Genomic DNA, 21,518 nt, shown 5'->3' on the forward strand with positions numbered 1-21,518 from the left:
TCTGGAATAAAGGGAAATTGTTTAGTCTGTTGCTTTCTTGCTTTTTGTAATCAGCTTTTGCACCAGAGAAATCTCATGCAAGTGTGGGAAACATGTACATGGAATGGGATGTACTGAAGGAGGGAATAAGGGAGTGTACAGGAATGACTGATGTCTTCCTTATGATGTAATGGCTCTGTTGTCTGATTTTCATTGGCTAACAATTTATAAAGCAATGCTACTAACTTTCTAAAGCGTGGCACTTCTGGACATAACTCTGCCAGTGTTCCAGATTGTTTGCCACCCAGCTGCTTAATTTGATCAAATAAAGTGCTGCTTGATCAAGAAGTCTCAGCTTGGGTTATCTGATTAGATTGATATGATATCTCAAGTTCAAGTAAGGGACTGGCACCTTACAGAAGAGAATATTTGTAGCCTAGGTTTGAACTGTAGGGTTCTTGGTGCTTTTTAAGCTTGGTGGTTTTTTTGCAGACATTTCATTATCAAACTAGGTAACATCATTAGTGCTAGTAGAGAGTGGAGTTTATTCTTATTTTTATATACTAATTGGCTTACCCTGTCATTGTTGGTGGGGATGGTCATGGTAGTTTCTTGACTAGGCTGTTGTTTATTTCTTGATTGTTGGTCAAGTGTTAATCTTGATGTTACTCTCTGCTTATATAAGTGTTGATTGTGGTGGGAAAGTGTTTTGGTATTTTGATTTTCGTTTTGACTTTTTGATTGTCTCTTTTGAGTGGTATTTATCTCTATGTGCCTGTTGATGGCTGATTTGTCTGACTACCAAACTTTCAGAAATTCTTTGGTGTTTTGGGACTTGAATTGATCTAGGATGCTCACAGTTTCCTAGTTGAAGCCATGGTTGCGTCTGTCCATATGTTGCGATATTAAGTAGCTTTTGTCATGTTTTCTGACTGCTAGTTAGTATTCATGTATGTGCTCTGCTAGTCTTCTGCTTGTTTGTCCTATATAGTGGCTGTTACAGTCCTTACACTGCATATTGTAGATGTTTTTTCTTCTGGGGCTCTGGGTCTTTTGGTTTACTTAGGATGTTTTGGAGGCCTTTAGGTGTTTTTATGCTATGGTGGTGCTATGTGATTGTAATAGTTTGATAGTGGTTTCTGAGATGTTTTAAATATACGGCAGTGTTATTCTTTTCACAGCTTGTGTTGTTTGTGCTATGATAGGTTAAGTATTTAGGCACTTTTCGATAAAGTTGCACAGGCATCCATTTTGTTGGAAGACATTGTATAAATTATCTGTTTCCTTTTTCTGATGGTCTGGGTTGTTGCAGTGTGCTTGTGCTAGTCTAAATAGTGTTTTTACACAGCTTCTCTTGTGGGAGGTTGGGTTGATACTTTAGTAATGGAGCACTTGGTTGGTGTGAGTAATTTTACAATTGACTTTTCTGCCTCTGCTGATGGGGATATCCATAAAGATAATGTGATGTTGTTTTCTTCTTCCTTTGGGAATTTTATTCCTTTGTTGATAATTTCGTGTGTTTTGTCTATTTGGTCCTTTTTTAATTATGACAATGGTATATATATACTTGATCCATACTTGGAGTTGTATGTATGGGAGTTTATAATGGTTTGCAGTAAATTGGTGGAACATGTATTTTGTGGGTTTTAATATCCCAGACAAGTATCAGTCCTTCAAAGTAGATCAGAGTATAAAACCAAAATCTTGTAGGCTAAAACTATTTTTACAAGGTTAGAGTATATGATGTCATTACTTTAAATGCACCTTCCCCCCACCTTACTTTTGTAAAACTAGGGAAAATCTTATCTGAGATATTTTCTCAGGGTACATTTCTACCTCAGACTCAGCCCTGTTTTATCTGACTGTAATCATGGTAGTGGCTCTTCCTCCTAGTCCTCAAGACCATTCCCTCTTCACACTAAATTATTGTTTGCATGAAATGTTAAACCACTAAATGAGTGGCACACCACAATTTTTGTCCTGCCCCATATCATGCATAGCATTTTTCATTATGCTTGTGGCTTGCCATATTTCTAGGTCTGGGCTACAACATTTCAGATTCCACTCAATACTTTGGTTGCGTATTAGTAATGTAGCGTTTTCCAGTCCACATCCAGATATCTGGATTAAATCTGAAATGGTTTCTTTAGTTTTATTAACAATAGGTGTTCCCACAAGTACATTTATCATTTAAGGCAGGGTTCTTTGTACTGCCAGGGTATGAGAATACCTTATATTTATGTTTTTAGATGATTTATAGAGCCACCTATTTCACAGCAGTGACTCTGGATGCATTGAAAAGTTTAAAACCACCATAACTATATAAATTCATGACATCAAGTTAAACAGTAACTTCCAAAACAAAAAGATATCACCAACAAAACTCACCTAACTGCCTAACTTCAAAGCCTAGGTCTTCAGAGCTTTATCCATATCTCTGGATGGATGATGTTCCATAAGGCAGATGCAGTCATAGAGATGGCACAACTCCAGGGTCTGACAAGATAGAATTGTTTGCTGAAGGGGACTGGAGCATACCCTCCCTGCTAGACTGCTTTGGTGAGCAGAAACAATGGGAAAGAGGCATTCTCAGAAGTATACAAGATTTCACTGAAAATTTCTTAAATATGTCGGTCATTATAATACACTAAATTAAAATGTATGTAATATTGTTAATCAAATAAGTCCTGCTTTGACGGGGGAGCAAGTACTACATCTATTAATGTTTCCCCATATTTTAATTTTAATTTATGGGCGGCATGGTGGCTCAGCTGTTAAAATGCTGGGCTTGTTGGTCAGCTGGCAGGCCAGGTTTGTGATCCAAACTCCCATCCTCACTCCAGCTCCTGCCAATCTGGCATTTTGAAAGAATACAAATGCAAGTAGATAAATAGGTACCACTTTGGTGGGAAGGTAACAGCATTCCGTAATGTCATGCTGGCTACATGACCGCAGAAATGTCTTTGGGCAGTGCTGGCTGAATGGCCTTGAAATGGAGTAAAATCCACATGGACTCCTTTGCCTTTTTAATATTTTAATTTATCTTGGGAAAAAGGTAACTTCAGATTCTTTTCATTGTAATTTCAGTAGATATTATATCACAGATGAGAATGTGAACTTAGGTGATTAAATGCTCCTGTATATAAAATTACTGGTACTCTTCTTCCTCCTCCTCCTCCTCCTCCTCCTCCCATTAATAGCAACAACTGCTTATAAAGTATCAGGACTGGCTATAATTCCTAAGATTTAGGTTTTTTGTGTGATGTGATTTCTCATTCTCTTCTAGCTTTGTTTTGGTAGACTGTAAAACTTCATTTAGCACTAGAAATAGAAACAAGACTGTTATCTCACCAATCTGTTAGAGGAACATTAACCAATTTCCATTGAGAAGGCCATGAGGGGAGCACTAAATCACAGAATTATACTTTTTTCAAGTATTATTTATAGATGAAGAACAGCTTATTTGTTCTTATTTTAAAAAATAGATTTATTGCTTCTGGTATTGCTCAAAACAAGAAAACCATTGCAATAATATTGGCTTAATCATGCCTAAATCAAAATAAGATCACATAAAATAAATGCAGCATGTTATCCCAAGATCTTGTTTCTTGCTGCCCTTGTTAAAAAAAATCTGATACAACAGAGATAGCAAAGCAAATGGAATATTAAATATGATTTTTAATAAATTATAAAAGCCCATTATCACTAAAGTAGTGTACACCTTTAGTTATAAAGAAATTCCTACTGTGGGGAAAGGGGATCCTATATCTATAATGTGTTAATAACTGAGAGACAGTGTATTGTGATTAAGGTGTTGGATTATTAGGGCTATGATGAGAGCCATCCTTGGTCATGGAAATTTATAGGGTGACTTTTGGTCAGCTACTATTTTTCAGCCCAGCCCACCCCACATCACAAGATTGTTGGAGTATTATTGGAGTATTATGCATGTCACTTTGAACTCCTGGAAGAATCTAATGAATAAGAATAAAAAAAAACATGGTATACCAGATATCTATAGATACAGTTTGCCTATTGTGACACGCTGGGTTTAGTTGATGAGTTTGTATTTGTTGCACTGTTAATAAAGACAAAGAAATCCATCTAGACCCCCTATAGGCATAAATAGCAATGCAAATGATACTACAGAATTAATGTAGAATAAGAATCCCTGTAGTTTGTTATTAACAATGATTATAAAATGGCTTTCAGGATACAGTGGCTTTCTACTAATTCAAACTGAAATTTTTGTATAGAATTTTATCAGGGAGAGGGTCTGGCCAATGGTTCCAAGGCTAAATATATTTTTTTATTTTGATTTTCTTTCTCTTTTAATAATATAAAAATCCCACAGATCAGAATACCAGTTTTTCCCCCTTTTAACACTTACAAACTGAGAAGTTCACATGAAGGACACAATAACAATGGTCATCTTATTAATTTGTGTTGCAATAATATCTTTGAAGAAGGAAGTTCCATTTGGCTGTCATGACTAATACATACGGATGTGGTCACTTTTTATACTGTATACCAAATCCTTTATTTAATGCCACATAAGCTAATGTCCATCTTTATACTTTGGGGCAATAAGTTTCATAAATTGTTTATGCATTGCAAGAGAAAATATTACCGTTTTTTTTCTCCAGACCTTCTCCTAATCAAATTAATGTTAAGCAGTGCATGGTTAGAACCATGATTCACTCTGGATAATGAAAAATAATAAAGAGAAAGCATCTTCGTCATGCACAGAAAGCTTTCACTCATAACGCAGCACTATAGTAGTCTATGCATGTCTGGGATTAGAAGGTGGGCATTGACAAGTTCAAGGACTCCAGATATTGTTGAGCTTAGCACCTTTATTATTTTTAGGAAATAACAAATAATAATATTGCTGAAATGACTGTTACCAGCATTGAATTCATACCACCATGAGAAATATTTTCAAATATTCTAAGGAAGAAGGGGAACCTACTGCATTAATATAGATCCTGCATTAATATAGATCCTATATTCATCACTATTGCTACAATCATGTGGAAAAAACCATAAGAAGACAAACTTTTAGTGGACAACATTTGACATTACTAAAAAGGAAAAAGTGGATTGCCAAAGACCATTTGAAAAGTGTTTGGGCAAGTAAAAGTTAATGAGGACTCAAAGGACTCAACACCCAGTACAGAGACTTGAAGTGAGAGAGGAAGAAAGTTCAATATTGATATATATATATATTATTAGATTGACACATGTGAAACATCAAGGCGTGCAAAAATTAAAGCCTATTTTGCAATAACAGTCTCTAAATTAAGTCTGTTTGCAGCTTAGAATGGCTTCTTGGATGCAAGAATACTTAAATACGTTGGAATGGTTAATAAGCAAGAGGGTGGAAGGAAGGGCTGATTGGTGAGATTCACACATTTTTTTTCTATTTACACATTTTTTTTCTATTCTTAAGGATAGCAATTGCTATTTAATTGGAAGCTAAGAATCTCTGGGTGTTAATGTGCATCGAGTAGTTACTTATGCCTACACTTTCAAATTTACAGGTCTTATTATTATAATCTGGGATATACTAATTTTTTATCAAGTGGCACATTTTCCCAGGTAGGGACTTAGATAGATGCCAGCTTAAAGAAAAAACAATAGCATTTGTTAAAAATCTAACCACAAGAACAAGCAAGGAACAAAAGTAACCAAGACAGAACTGTACTTTTGGACGATGCCTTCATCATATTACCATACTTCACATTTCAGCGGGAAAGGTGGTAGGATGAGTTCACAAAAAATGAAATCCATCTTCAAAGGAAAAGATGACTAGCATTCCAAGAAAGCCAATTTTTCAAATGTGTCATCCCCACTTGACAGGCAGAGATGGATTTGGATTCACCTGTCAGCATTTCACATCCTTGAAACCTGATGTTTCTGCCACTTCCATTCCTGAGGTTATGTTTGTTGCTTCTTTCCATTGCCAATATGGCACTCTCGGTGCCTCACTTTCTTCTGTGCCTCACTTTCGTGCTCCAGCTTTTTCCTATTCTACAGTTCCAGGGGTTAAGAAAGAGCTTATTGCCTTTTCTCCTTAGCTTCAGTCCACTCTAGCATTCTGAAGCATCCGCTCTGATGGTCCATCAGAGAACAATGATGGGTTTTCAGCATTTCTTTTGAAACATGTCTACAGATATTCATTGGTGTATATGGTCTAGCAATGTGAGTAATAAAAATGTTTCTTATCTTGGTAGAAAAGTAGATGGTTTCCTCTATGGCCGATAAAGCTTCACACATACACACATAAACACACAAATACAGAAGAGAAGCATATGGGTTATAGCTGCATTAAAAATGGAGTCCACTGTTAACATGTATCACCTCTTCAACAATCCTTGCATATCTTGGTACTTTCTTCCCCTTCTGGGAAAATACATCTATTTCCTAAACCCTAAGAAAGAAATGTTAAGATTCACTATAGAACTATAATTGACTGGAAAAAAATATGTTTCTTAAATCCTATAAGATCCATGGATTGACAATCATATATATTTACACCACTGGAATGTTTGGCCATGTGCAATTAATATATACAGTATATATACTGTATATATATATATATATATACTCTGATTCATATAGCTATATGGATATCTTCCTCCAGATTCTGATATCCAGTGTTTTTGGAAAGAATTTTTGGTTCTTCATTTGCCTAGTGGCAGCAGCAGCTGGGTGCTCAAATAGGCATCTGGACTTCATCATAGACATCTTGGCCTTCTGTCTCATCAAAAGTCACCTCAGCATCATCAGAATCCAACTGGAAAGTAATAAATACATTTAGAAGCTCAGTGGGGCTCAGAAAACAGAGTGTTATATCAGTGCTTTTTTTGTAAAAAAAGAAAAGAAAAAAGATGCCGGAACTCACACACGTTATACAACCTGCCTTGCCTACCCTACAAGCTTCCATCCAAAAAAGGTGTCGGAACTCCGTTCTGGGCGTTCTATGACAAAAAAAGCCCTGGTTATACTTAAAACCTTGAAAATCTTGATTTCTTTTCCTTTGCAAAGGATTAAGTAGTTTCAAATAGTCATTATATATGAAGCCGGCTTATATAGAATCAGATAATTAATAAGCTAGTACTATTTACTCCATTGGTGTGCAATCTGTAGCACTACATTTGTAAAAGCTGCTTTCTCCAAGCCTTGGAGGTGCATTCAGTGACTCTCCAAAAGTTACCAACAAAATCCAATATTCAGTAAAAAACTGAAAACTGAAATGAAAAATATCAATTATATGGGAAACAGCTGTAATAACTGCAGTTAATTATATTTTAATTAATTCAATGAAACCTAATTTAGATTTGATACTGTCTTCATCCACTTCATCCTGCTCTGTATACTTTGTAAAATATTGCCTCTGACATTCCACCTAAAGATTAAATATGGAACTAGAGATTAAAAAATGGCAACTCTCCAAGGCCAAAAGGCAGGGGTATCTATCTCAACCCTTCTGCTGAGTTCCTTTTAAGCTGGAGATATCAGGACTGAATCTCAAAACATGATTTTCTGCTGAGCGTTTAGATCGTGATGGAAAAATATATTCAAGTAGACAATAAGAGTTGACAGCAACTTAATGGCACATATAATGGTGCTGGTTATCACTTTCAAAGCCCTACATGGCTTGGGAACTCGTTATTTGAAGGACTGTCTTCCCAGTCACATCTACCCCCTCCACCAGTGCATGGATTGTTATGGATTCCCTTTCATAAGGAGCTCCATCTAGCATGACCAAGCAGAAGGGGCTTCTCTGTGGTGGCTTATACCGTATGAAACATCATCCCCGCGAAAATAAAATTGGCCCCCACCTTGGCACTCTTTCACAAGGCTTGAAAATGTGACTTTGCCTGTGGGTGTGGTGATCTTTGGAGCCCATCAAATGGCTCACTTGATAGTTGTTGCTGGGGAATAGGAAGTTACTGATTTTTTATTGTTTTTGTATTGAGCTTTTATCCTTGTAAGCCACTTGGAGTAACTGAGACTGAATTGGGCGGCCATATATATTTTCTTAAACAAACAAATAATTGATGTTGTTATTTCACCAATTCATATATATTCAACTCTCCTATATGGTTCCTTATTCTTATGTTGTGGTGCATCCTCATTATTAGGGATGATCTGAAGTGCACAGAAATTCATTGATAATTTCCTTCTTGCGCTAAATAACCACAGACCAAAATAATGCAAATTCTTTGTGTTCTCTCAGATACATCAAATTTTGGATCCAGACCAAGAGGAGCTTTGGGCCCAATCTAATTCTGAGCTGCCAGATATCAACGTGAGTATGTTTCTTCAATCATGCCATTCCACCATGACTAACAAAAGCAGTAACCACTTTGTACGCACTAGGTAGTAATTTGGGGAAAACTAAGGGAGCAATCCTATAGACAATTTTGATTGACATTAAAATTCAATAAAAATTCAAAGGAGACACATATAGTGACAGATAACGCTAATGGAACAGCCAAGCCAATGAACATTCTGCTAGTAGATCTGTTCCAATAGAGGAAATATTATTGTAGGGCAACAGTATGTATTGTGGGAACTATAGCATCATGGGAGAAGATTATGATATATTTTAATTTATTTTATATTGCAGCACCACTACCCCAATCCAGTCAAAGTATAGTTCACATTATACATATTTTCCCCCACCAAGTTCAGTAGGAGGGAAAAGCATGATGACCTCTGCTTCTACTATGCCTCTTAGGAAAAAGATTAATTCATCTTGCATTATATCCACACAGAAAGACAGGCTGTTCTTGGCTTCCTCACTCATACACACATATAAGCATCCAAGGTGAGGAGTTGTGTGGGCCCAACACATAAATCAATTGGCCTTGCACTTCAAAACTCTTTCTCAGAGATAAAAAAAAATCCATTCCACCTGGGCGTCAGCAGTGACCAAGATGGATATGGCTACACCTCATGAGAGTGTCCTCTAACTTGTATGCTTTGACAAATTATTGTTATTGGTGCCATGAAAATTATTGGGGTCATGAGATCTTCTGAGATGACTACAAGGTAGGCTGTGAGAAAGTCTCCATCTCAGATGCTAATTTAAAAAAAAAAGCTTCGACTATAACTGCTAAATTGAGAGACAACACATACACACTAGTGGCCTCACACGTTTCTGCAGCCTTTTTTTCTAGAAGAGACATACAGTTCTGCTCTGCCACTGGTAATTCTTATTATCCATAAAGGTAACCAATTCTCTCTTAAAGCTCTTCATATTGATGGCTGTGGCTGCATTTCATGGAAAGAAATTGCAAACTTTAAATAGGAATTGAATATAGATATACTCCTCTTGAGCCCACCATCAACTGCATTTCAGATGTTTTGAGAGGATATATTGCTATATGAATTGTAGGTGCACATAGTATTCTTTTCTGGATGTGGGTAAGTCTTCTTTCAGGAAAGTTAATTTGTCATTATTTACCTGCAGGTTATGCCACTCAGAGTTGCACTTTAAAATGGGCAGCCACACAAATCTTTTAAAGAAATACTTAAATATGTACATAAGTTTTCTATAAGAAGTTCCCTTTGCTGAGGGAGAAGAGAGAGCACAACAGTACTTACACACTTGAGCTCAATGTCTCTGAAAATGACAGGGAGCAGGAAGCGTCGAAGAGGGACAGTCAGAATGAGTATAAAAGGCAAGGCAAGGGAGGCTGGGCTGGATTTCACTCCCCACAGCAATCCTAGGCAGAGAATCTGGGTGAGGGTGAAGATGTGCATACGCCAGGTCTTTACCTTTGGGATGAAAAGAAACGGCAATGTTAGAAGCTCTTTCCTTCAACCACTGGCCAGAATCAATGTTGGCTTGGCAATGGCATTTAATTTATATGTATATGAGTACACATGTATGAATGGCACACCATGTAAAGTCATAATATTTGTTGTTGTTTTTTTGATGCAATGTGTAAGTCCAGCCATTGAGGTTTGTTAACCATAGTATATGGCACACTATTATGTGAAAATTCATGTTATTTTATGTTTTAAGCGTTTTTATATTTTTAGAACTGTAAACCACCCAGAGATACTGGCTTAGATGGATGGTTGCAGAAATGGAATAACTAAATAAAACTCAACCACCGAAATTTCAACAGCAAGGGTAGCACAAATTATGGCTTAATCTAGGTACATGAATTTAGCCATTGTGGACTATGGCTTAATGTAGGTTTGAGCTTTACTATTGTGGCTTATTTAACAGACTAGGCTTAAAACCAGGCATACTTCTCTATGAATCATGATCATATCACTGATAGCATTAATCTGTCAAACTCCGGCCATCACACATCTCCAAGATCTCATGCAGAGGCCTGTTCCAGGCCTGCTACTTGAAGACTCTGGCTTTAAATTAGACTGTGGCTTTTTCATATGCAAAGCATAGGCATTATCATTCAGTTACCAGCCTTCCTGGTCATATTTTGGTTTCAGTGACTGATCTTATAGCACACTGAGCCATAAATTAGGCAGCCATTTTTTAGCCCATTAGCCCAATAATCTGTTTTGCAAATTCAACTTTTGTGGTTAATCAGAAAGAATCAAATGCATAGAATGACTTGGGTGATGTATAGTGCATCTGATGTAGTCCGCTGCAGCTCACAAAAACCCCATGCTTTTTAATAATATTTGTTAGTCAGAAAGGGTATATCCAGATTCCTGATCTTTTTGCTATTATTGACTACCATGCTTTCCCCTAAAAAGCCTTTGTGGTTAGCTTATGATTCAGTGGCTGTATTTCTATTACATATCTGTCCCATGATCAATCTGGTAGAGTTTTAAAAATTCTGGTTCCACAATCTTCCAGTGATAGCCCTTCAAATTGGAAGACAGAAATGCTTAAGCTTTGATAAAAGAATTTATGACACTTCTGATCAAGCTTTCATTTGATGTTGTAAATTGCCCATAGTCACTTAGTTGAGATGGGTGGTATGGAAATGTAATAAATAAACAAACAAATAATAAATACTTTAATGATAGGTAAACAAAGTCCAGAAAGAAGTATATATTTCCATTACATCTTTGGCTTGTCTACAGACACTTCCAAGGGTCACTATTTTATTCTCCCAACCCCTCCCGTGATTGCAACACTGAGAACAAGCAAGATATTTCAACTTCCAGTCATCCAGTAGCAGAGGGCAAAAATCTTTGATTGCTGCTTTGCTTCCTGAGCTACAGCTGTTCCTGGAGCAATCAAAATCTATACCACATAAAAATGGAGGAGGGAATAAATTGCTTATGTCATCTCAGGTTTTCTAGCTGTTCACAAATGTCTCCCATGAGAATAGTCTTTCTGAATATATATATTCCTTGAAAACAGTAATGAAGCCATGACATCATGATGCTATAGCCAAGTTCTTTTTCCAACAGCTATAATCATGGTTATAGGGTTTTAGTGTAAAGCCTCTGTATGAATGGGCATTGGAAGTCAGAACTATATGCCCACTTGAATCCAGAGGCAGAATGCAGCAAGAATTTTGATGTGGACTTTTATATAAGCAGGGGGAAATCAACAAAATAGCCCTTTTTTTACAAGGGTAGTAAAACTACCTGGAAACTGATAAGAAAGATCAAAATCTAGTTTACTGATATGATCATGAAATTTCAGATGGGAAATGACAAGATAAAACAAGAGTTCCTGTAAATCGGAAAATGATTCACCTTCAAACTTTGCAGAATCCCAACATTACAAATTGCAAAACAGTTTTCCATTTGCATTACAACTAATGCAGAAGATCACCTTGGTTTCCCAAGGAAGTAGAAGTAATATTAACACTCTATGTAGAAGTCATAGACAAGATCAGGGACTAATATTTAAGGAGCAAACTTCTTGACCCATGGATTTATCTGTTTTCCCCACTTCAGCAATTCTCAAGCTCACAGCTCAAGAAAAATGTAGTAGTTATGCCTTCAAAGCTTACTTTTGTAACATAAGATATATCTGGATGGTATTTCGGTGGCTTCAGCATGAGAAGTATGCGGTCATATAGCTGAATTCCATTGAGAGATGTCACCCCCATGTAAAGAAAGATGCCAAAGAGTACTGCAAGTGGAATCAGCTTCAAGATAGGTTCCATGAGTATGGACAGGCCTGTAGGTAAGCAAAAGACAATGCTGCAGATTAAAGAGATTTAATTTTAAAAGATGAATGTAATTAAAGATTTTACAATGCACATGCATCACTCCATTGGAATGGAACAATTGTAACATTCTCCTTCCCAATCTGAAGAGATAATGAAAGTAATCTTGCCTACCGTTCTTCTTACTCGTATCAGTTGGGGATAAGAAGACACTCTCAAGCAGAGCCCAAAATCAGCAATCCGTCTTCCTAATCACCAGGCTCCAGTTTTGGCTTATCAAAGATATATGTTTCCCCTGAATGTATGAGCTGTCCACTTTGCATATTGGGTTAAACAGTTATACATTCAGCTATTTTAAAAATGATTACAACTTCTTGTTACAACAGGAGGAACAGCTAAATTGAATATGATGGGAATAAGGAGTTTCCCAAAGCTCATTTATCTATAACCTAGCAAGTTCTATATATGCACTGCAAGCAAGCCCTAAGATAATGCAAAACACTGTTCAAGCCTTATCACAGGTAATCCTCGACTTATGACCACAGCCTAAAATTTCTGTTACTAAGCAAGAGAGTTAAGAGAGTTGTGCCCCATTTTATAACTTTTCTTGCCACAGTTGTGAATCTGGCTACCCCCATTAACTTTGCTTGTCAGAAGGTCACAAAAGATGATCACATGATCCTGGGATGCTGCAACCGTCATAAATACATGCCAATTGCTAAGAGTCTGGATTTTGATCGCATGACCATGAGAATGTGAAAAAAGTTCATAAATCACTTATTCAATGCTGTTGAACTTTGAACAGTCACTAAATGAATGGTTCTGAGTTGAAGACCACCTGTATCTGCATTTATCACCTACTGTTTTATTTTTTTGAAAAGGCACATCATTTTTTGTTTAACTACTTTAAACATGAACAGGATGTAGGCTGTTTTAAGCTAATCCTTTGACAATCATTAAATGTGTTGATGATTACCTTTAAAGTCTTACATAGCACAGGACAAGATTACTTGGGGAACTGCCTTCTCCCAAGAACCTTGGCTCAACCCACATACTCCATCAGTGACAGTTCTTTCTTTTAAATCTTGTCATCTTATAGGGTCCTAAGAAATGTGCCTTTTTTATTGCCCTGCTATATGGCACCATCTCCTACTACTGCCAATACACAATAGATCCAAACTCTGCTCGCCTTTAGGAAAGTCCTTAAGATCTGGCACCTTCCTCAGGCATTAGGGGCTGGAAGAGTGGGAGTCCCGCTTGTGGCTATTTTGTTGTGTGCTTGTTTGCCATTTTACATTTACATTTTATAATTATAGATAGCTTTCATTTTTTAAAAAATGTATTGGGTGTCTATGTTGCATGCTGATTAAAGTCACACTGTCTGAGTTAGACAGACTTATAAAACGTGAAATAAATAAAATAAATACGATCAATGGAATCTTTTGTAGGAAAACTCACCCACAAGAATAGCCACCAGGAAACCAGTAACCCTCTGTTCCTTGACCTCCTGAATGCAGGCCTTTTCTCCTGGCAGAGTAGTCTTGGACATAACTGTCAGAGCATTAGCATGTGTGACAGTCCTCACGGTGGTGGCACTCAGCCAGGGCATGCCCAGAAGTGGTGCAATACCTCCCATTCCAACAATAAGAAGGAGATCGAGATGGAAACCTGAACCCTTCAGCATCTTCCTCTCAGGTTTGCTTACAATCAGCCTGAAGCAGCAGCAAAAATTAAAATAGAATATTTATTTGCTATGTTAATATTGTATTATAGCTCTGACTTCTCTGCTATCAGGATCTACCAAAACATCTTCTGTCAAACTTGCATCTACATATTTTATTCTGTAATTGAAATGAAATCAATGTAAAATTGGAACCACATAATCATCCATTTCTTGCATCCTGACTTTCTTTTCTCTCTCTCTCTTTATCTATTTTTGATCTACTTTTTGATCTACTTTTTGATCTACTTCATTCCTGGGTCAATCCTCACTTATCTTCATTTTATCCCATCTTTCTCATCTTTCCCCAATTTCTTACGTGGTGATCTGTGTCTCCAAGAAGATGAGAATGAAAACCAGGAGAGCTGGCAAAGCTGCAGCAAACATCATCCAGATGGGGAATGCAATTCCAGTTGGATAGATAAACCAACCCCGCTTTTCAGGATTGGAGACTTGAAGGCCTTTGGGAACCTTCAATTTCTAGGAAAAGCAACAGAAGAAGAGAAAAAAATCAATGGTCCCTAGATCTGTCAGGATCTTGCTGATCCCAGTATGGAAACCAGGACCACCCCAGTCATTTAACACAGTAGAACTTTTCCCTTTGGATATGGATACCAAAGGGGAAGATTCGATGGCCCTTTTGAATTTCTTTTCAATTTTCCATTCACTACAAGCCTACAGGGTTTTCTGTTCACCTCAAGACCTCTGATGCAGTATAAGAATTTTTCCATTTTCAGGGTTGAAATCAGATTCAATGGCCATTGCAGCTAACTTCTGTATTTGGAATGGTGGGCAGATTGTCATTCTATTATTTTATTTTAAATCTCCAACGCAAACTCTCTTGAAAAATGATCAGGTTGATCATTCCAAGAGGAGGATTGTGTATGAGCACTTTCCTTCCCTTTTGCACAGAAAGGGCATTAGACTAGAAACGAAATTAGGAGGAAGGAGCTACATTAAGAAATAAAAAAGAATTACCTGAGTGTAGGTATCTTTAATAAGATTGTCTGCCAATGTCATGATAAAGATGGCAATAGGGACACCAAAGTCACCAATTACCCGACGAAGCTGTCAAAAAATAAGAAGTATGTTAACCTGGCAAGAATGATTGGGGGATAGGGAAGAAGGTGCGTTGATGAATCAGAAGTAGAGAAGATATTCCCAACTTCTAGGTTGCTGTCCATACTACATTTGAAAGAAAAGATAATAATGCATTAGAAACTCTGCTCTAAAATCCAAATCATGGCCGCCTTTATGCATAGTAAGAACAGGGGACTTTTAAAAAATTGTTCTTAGAGGAAATTTCCTCATTAGCAGCTGGTAGAACTTTCACAATGCCGTCAGCTATCACTGTAATGATGTAAAGTCTATCATCATTACTATTATTTTGGCCCAATTATGGTTCAATGACTATAAAGATGCTAGAAATTGCTAGTGTGGAAATAACCACACACCGATTATTAATGTAGGATTCAAACCCGTGGACCTTCAAACAGTGCTGAACTCCCAGCAGCTCTAGCTACCATGAGCAATTGTCAGAGATCTGCAAACTGTAATTCAGCTACACCCAGTATGTGTACTAATGTATTATTTTTCTTTAAACCTAATTGATGGAACAGACATCTATACGTTGGAGAATTACAGTAATTCCATATGTATTATATTGGGACTTTCATCTGACATATATCAATAAAATAAAATAAAAAATCATGCAATTTATGTTCATTTTGCTACTTAAGTCAATACATGCACTATACAAAAAATGTCCCATTCCTCTTGCAGCACAATACATTCTGGGTGTATTTATACAAAGGTTCCATTCTAACTGAGATTCTGATTAGCAAGTATGATAGAATGGCAGACTTACTGAATGATCCGGATCTACATCTATGTCCTTGAAAGTAATCCTTGTGAATTCTATATACAAAATTGCAGTGCTAAATACCATAAGAAAAGAGTTCTGTAGGAAACTGAAATCCCTTCCCTTTGTTTAAAACCTATATATTTTCTCCTTTTTCCCTATATGTCTGTATTTTTTAAATCCACCTTTGTAGATTTACACATTAGTAGGTAGGTTTTTAAACTGAGAGCCTTATGCTCAATTGATATATTTGCATGTTCATTACAAACCATCCAATTCTGTGGTTGTCCATTTAAATATCAGTTTGAATATTGCAGAAAAGCAGCTTATTTTTATTTATTCTCAGGAGAGTCATTCAGTGAAATAACTTTTTGTGGCTTATTAAAGCAATCATAGGTATGCTTATTCAATAGCAAGCCTCTTTGAATTCAGTAAGATTTATTTCTGGGTAAGTAGATTTCAGTCTACATGAATTGCTGCTCCATTGATTATTAAACACTTTGCATTTTCTACTATAATAATTGTAACTTAAGCTGATAATTAAAACCTTTCTCCCAGCAGCCCACAGCTTCAATTTATAGTGCACTTAATTCAAATGATGGATAGAACACAGCAGATCAAACCCTTGTAGGCAGGTACAGATTTAAGTTCCTTTCTTTCAAAAGTCTAAGCAAAAATTCTATTTCATCCAAGCCCTAAGCACAATTTACCCTGCCAGGGAAAAAGCTGCTATTCTTGAACTTGCGCAAGAAGAAAGCAATGAAAAATGTTCCTCCCATCAGCACCAGAGAAAGCAGAGCAGTATTTGGTGCAGGACCCCTTGGTTCTTCATCTCTGGAAAAGGTGATGTTTGTATACACTTCTTTCAGAGGGTGCTCTTTAAAAATCTGCAATGGGAAGAAAACAGATTCGAAAGCTGAGCAAGCAAGTAAATGAGCTTTTTTGACAGTAAGATTATCTAGTATAGACTGAACAATTTATTGCTTCATGTGGCAGAGAAATTCTTAGCCATCAAACATAGTTTTTAATAACCCATGTGAAAATCTATTTTATTTACTTCAAGTATTTATATGGTACCTTTCATGAAAAAAAATGATTCCAGGACAAGTCATAGCAAAAACAAAGAACTGAAAAGTGGTAGGTATAACATATAGATACTACAGATTAGAACAGATCAGGTTTTGCTGATTTCTACAAGATAGTGATGGTCTCAAGTATACCACAGCATTACTGGTATTTCTTAACTAATTTACTGCAACCAACAAATATCTCCCATCAGTTTTCCATCCACCTACATAGAGAGAGGACTGTTTACCACCAGCAGATTATTTAAAGTAGAGATGGGTTGAAATAGGATTATATGCTCTTTTAACCACTGACCTCCCACAATTTTTAGGATTTTGAAATCTAGCATTATGATCTGAGCTGGACCTGGAAACAAGGAAGAGGTAATTGTGATCTTTTAAAATTGGCAATATGAAATCAAGTTAATTTTGGTAGCTGCATTCTGTACAAACTGCAGCTTCTGAAGAATTTTCAGTGACAAATTCCCAAACAATGTAGTTGAGTATCTCTGCTATGAGATTCTCAGAAAGAACCCCATAATACGCTAGTCTCATAATAGTCACTCACAACAATTATCTGATCAGTATTTTTCATAAAAGTGCTTTTGCTATCTATTCACAAAGATGGTTCTAAAAGACTATAGTTCAGTACCTTTAATATGTGTGGACTTCAATTTCCAGAATTCCCCAGCCAAAATATTGGTTGAGAATGCATATTTGGTTAAGAGATCTACACATCTTAAAGCTGCAGAGTCTGAGAAACACTGCTGTAGAGTACTGAACACATTTGAGATCTATCACTACAGGGAATAAGATGCAGAAGTAGACAGATCATTGGTCTGATGCAGCAGGATTTAAGTCCTCATTCCACTTGCTAATGGGATTTTTTTTTCAGAACTGGTTTCTGGGATAATGTCATGTTGAGTGAGATTTCAGGCTAAATGTGGTTTAGAAACAGATACTTTCTTTTCTTTGTGAAAAGAATTCATCCTTCCCTGCTTCCTTGCTGTTAATGGCTTACATAATATATATGATTGAGAAAGCAAAGTTAGAAAAAAGAAAAACAATGCATTCCCTTGGAACCATGCATTAATGAATCATATGTATTTCATTCTTCTTTAAGCTTACATTCTACTTGAATGTATTCTTAAATATAAATGACCTTGAATTTCTGCAATCAACTCTTTCTCTCTGTCCTGTAGCCATTTCTGTCAAGGACAGCATGTGTTTTGAAGACTTTGCAATGAGACTGACTCATATAGGAATGAATTTCCTTGCAGCTGGCAGTGCACAGAATTGACTATTATCTATAGTTCCTCCTTTCTCTCATTCTCACCCATAGTTAAACTATATTTATCCAATTAACTCAATGTTGGAGGTTTGCATAATACAGGAAACCAGATAACAACTACACAGGCTAGGTTCTTCAGATATGCAAGGACACATAGTTTGCTCATGTGAAACACAGTTAATATCTAACAAACAGACTGTGTTTTTTTAAATAAAAATGGAAAAGCATCTTATTTATATGTGGGTTTAATAATAAAACAGGCAAGCAAACAAGCAAAGGAGTTATGGCAAACTATAGGCAATTACTATTTGCTTTGCCAGCTAGTAGCCAATGAGAAATGGCAGCTTCGTAGCAGCAGCAGTGGCATTTGCAGAACCACCAAAAATAACAATAGCTGTAATGCTACCCCCAAAGGGCGGATGGTGGGGAGGAAGCAACAGGCAAAAGTAACTATGTTATGCTATTTCAGATGTTCTTAATAGGATACTCAAGGCCTGCTTGCAGATGCTGGTTTTTTCCTGCAAATTTTGTGCAAAGTAAGCTTTGGAATTGTGTGTTCAGGTATTCCCAGAGACCATTATTTGCTAATGGATGGAAAAAGAGAACAAATGGACACCAAGAAATTACTTTTTGAAGTAGGCAGATTTCCATGGTGATGGTTTTTTTTTTTTTGCTGTTCTGTGTTGCCTATTGAAGCATGTAATTGCTTCAATATACATTTCCAAATGTAATTAGTACATTCAAAAATTGCTATACATGTGTATTTCAGGAACTGACTAATAAAAATTTATCTAAGATTTACAATGAGACAAAAGCAGTTGACTTGTTTTGACAAGAATGGGGTTCATAGTGCTCATGAATGTTGATAAACTAATAGCAATATTACAGGACAGAAAATAAAGAACATATCATCTCAGATATAAAAAACATTTTCTTTTTCTTTGCCAAAGAAGAATTTGATTCTTAAAATATAAAAATAGTAAATATTTAGATATTTCTTCCAGGTACGTGTTTAATTTTTAATACAGATTCTGGGAATATTCCATTTTGAAACCATAATGTTAACCTCTCTTTTCATAAAAATCTAAGATTCTGTGAAGAAACAGCTCCAAATCAGATCTTATTTGGGCCCCCAAATTCTTTAAATTCTCCTAATGAAGAGCTGAGGAAAGTGCTAAAACATTAGTATTGGAGTGAGAAGAGGAACGTTTATGAATCATATTTCTCCGGGATTTCTTGTGCTATCTATCTAAGCTTAATGATTATGTAAGCATGATTTCTTTGGTATCTACCTTGCCCAGATGCTTCCTCAGAAGCATCATTATCTGCTTAATAAATCTTTGAAGGAAATACCCAATTCTTGGAACTCTTCTGTTTTCTGGATTGCTTTTACAAAATCTGTCAGTTGCCTTATTTATTTAATCCTTGAGGTCCTTATGTTTGAGTTAGTATGGCAGGGGTTCTGTATATATTATACTATCACAGACTCCAGACCTCTGTAATTAGATGTGAATAAATAGTATTTTGATTTATTTGTGTACAACTCAGAAAAAGGGTGTTGAAGGGAGAGATAGAAATCTTTAATAAATAAAACTATATTTGGTATAGTCATTAAAGGCACAAGGGGCACTAGACACAGAGAACCTTGAATTCTAGTCCTTCTTTAAGCATAGAAACAAGTTAGGTCAGTCATTTTCTCTCAGCCTCTAGAATAGGACATCAAAAAACACCTCAGAAGATGGTACTGTAGAAAAAAAACACTAGAAAACAACTTCTGAAAATTTGCCAAGAAAACTGCATGAATCTGTCCATACAGGCACCCAGGAATCAAGATGGATTCAAAGGATCATAACAATAATGTTCCTTAAAGCTTGTATAATTTTGCTTTAACCCTCAAATGGAATATCAATCAATCAATTAATTAATCAAATTAGAATAGAGCTGGAAGGGACCTTGAAGGTCTTCTAAGCAGGAGACCCTATTTCATTTCAGACAAGTGACTGTCCAATCACTTCTTAAAAACCTCCAATGATGGAGCACCCACAACCTCTGATGGCAAGCTGTTCCACTGGTTAATTGTCCATTAAAAACAAATGAAGATGGATTCTGTTGTGTCCCGAGCCTGCAAAAGCAGGCTCGGGACGTTGCAAGAGTCCCGGGCATTTGCAAAAGCTGCCCGGGACCAGACTGAGTGGCGCCGGCCTTGCGCGCATGCGCAAGGCTGGAAAAGACCGCCTTGTGATTGGTTGGATTTGCCCGGGGATCAGAAGGTATAAATAGAGGCCTGCGTGCCTCTGCTCGGGTTGTTCGTAGATTGGAAGCAGAGAATAAAGACTTGTTAGAAATGCATTGTCTCAAGCGCCATTATTCTCTGGACTTAACACTGGCGACAAAGGTGGGATTCAGTCCATACAGCTAGGGAAGCTTGAAGACTCACCCAAAGAAGTCCGGAAGAGGAAAAATGGCGTTGAAGTCAGCGTTTATCCTGCCAGTACGAAATCACTGGAGGGTGCGTGCGGCTGAAGAAGACCCTGATCCTCGATCATGGCGAAAGTTGGGCGTTTAGCGGAATTCGACGTCTCTCACCCCGAGAAGTGGGAATCTTACGTTGCAAGAGTCGAGACTTACTTCCGCGTAAACCAGATAAGGGAGGAAGGCTTAAAGGCTGCCACAATGTTGTGTGTTTGTGGGCAAGACGCCTTTGAGATCGCCGAGAACCTAATCGCCCCAGCCTCGCTGGAAACGGTGTCATACTCCGATCTGAAGAAAGTTTTAAAGGAACACTTCCAGCCCAAGCAATCTGTCATGGCTTGGAGGCACACATTTGAACAGAGGGATCAGCGAGCTGGGGAATCAGCAAAAGAATACATTGCAGCTTTGAGAAGAGCAGCTAAACCGTGTGATTTCAAGGACTTAGAGGAAATGTAATAAATAAATAAATAAAGACTGCGTGATCGTTTTGTGTGCGGACTGAGGAACAGAGACTTACAGCAGAAGCTGTTCGCCAAGGAAGATGTCTCTTTCCAAGATGCTCTGCGAGAGGTTTCAGCAGAAGAAGCTGCAGGTGGGGCGGTCAAGAACATGCGGCCTAATCGAAGCGCTCCAGAGACCGCCACCATCCACAAGGAAGACGTGCGAGAGGATTCGGAAGAAGAGGTCGACAAGCTTTACCAAGCAGCTGGGAGGAGGTCCAAAGATTGTCAGGACAAGGGCCCAGCTGAGCTTCGTTGCCTTGGATGCGGTGGACGCCACAAGCGAGCGGAATGTCAGTTCCGTTCTGCCATTTGCCGAGCGTGCGGGAAGAAAGGCCACATCGCTGCGGTCTGCCTGGGTCGACAGAAGGTACAACCGAAGGAAGAATTGAATCTGAAAGGTACCAGGGTGCCCAGTCAAAACAGGGTGGGGTTCTGTGCAACACGCCGGAACATTTTAAGAATAGGCACACACAAACCCCTTAAAAAGAAACTATCTCTTAAAG

General features: G+C 37.4%; 1 protein-coding gene across 1 annotated transcript in view; it reads right to left on the reverse strand.

Moving 5' to 3' along the window:
• Positions 1-4,361: 4,361 nt before the first annotated feature.
• SLC4A1 (solute carrier family 4 member 1 (Diego blood group)) overlaps positions 4,362-21,518 on the reverse strand; it is a 60,913-nt gene continuing 43,756 nt past the window's right edge. The window contains exons 14-20 of the mRNA XM_029287347.1: positions 16,396-16,572; positions 14,803-14,892; positions 14,144-14,304; positions 13,563-13,816; positions 11,946-12,115; positions 9,598-9,771; positions 4,362-6,778 (exon numbers count right to left, since the gene is read on the reverse strand). Of these exons, the coding sequence (XP_029143180.1) occupies positions 6,698-6,778; positions 9,598-9,771; positions 11,946-12,115; positions 13,563-13,816; positions 14,144-14,304; positions 14,803-14,892; positions 16,396-16,572 (1,107 nt within the window). The 3' untranslated portion in view covers positions 4,362-6,697. The remainder of the gene's footprint in view (positions 6,779-9,597; positions 9,772-11,945; positions 12,116-13,562; positions 13,817-14,143; positions 14,305-14,802; positions 14,893-16,395; positions 16,573-21,518) is intronic.

This window comes from Protobothrops mucrosquamatus, unplaced genomic scaffold, assembly GCF_001527695.2.
Source record: "Protobothrops mucrosquamatus isolate PMUCROS unplaced genomic scaffold, P.Mucros_1.0 scaffold1, whole genome shotgun sequence".
Taxonomy (NCBI): domain Eukaryota; kingdom Metazoa; phylum Chordata; class Lepidosauria; order Squamata; family Viperidae; genus Protobothrops; species Protobothrops mucrosquamatus.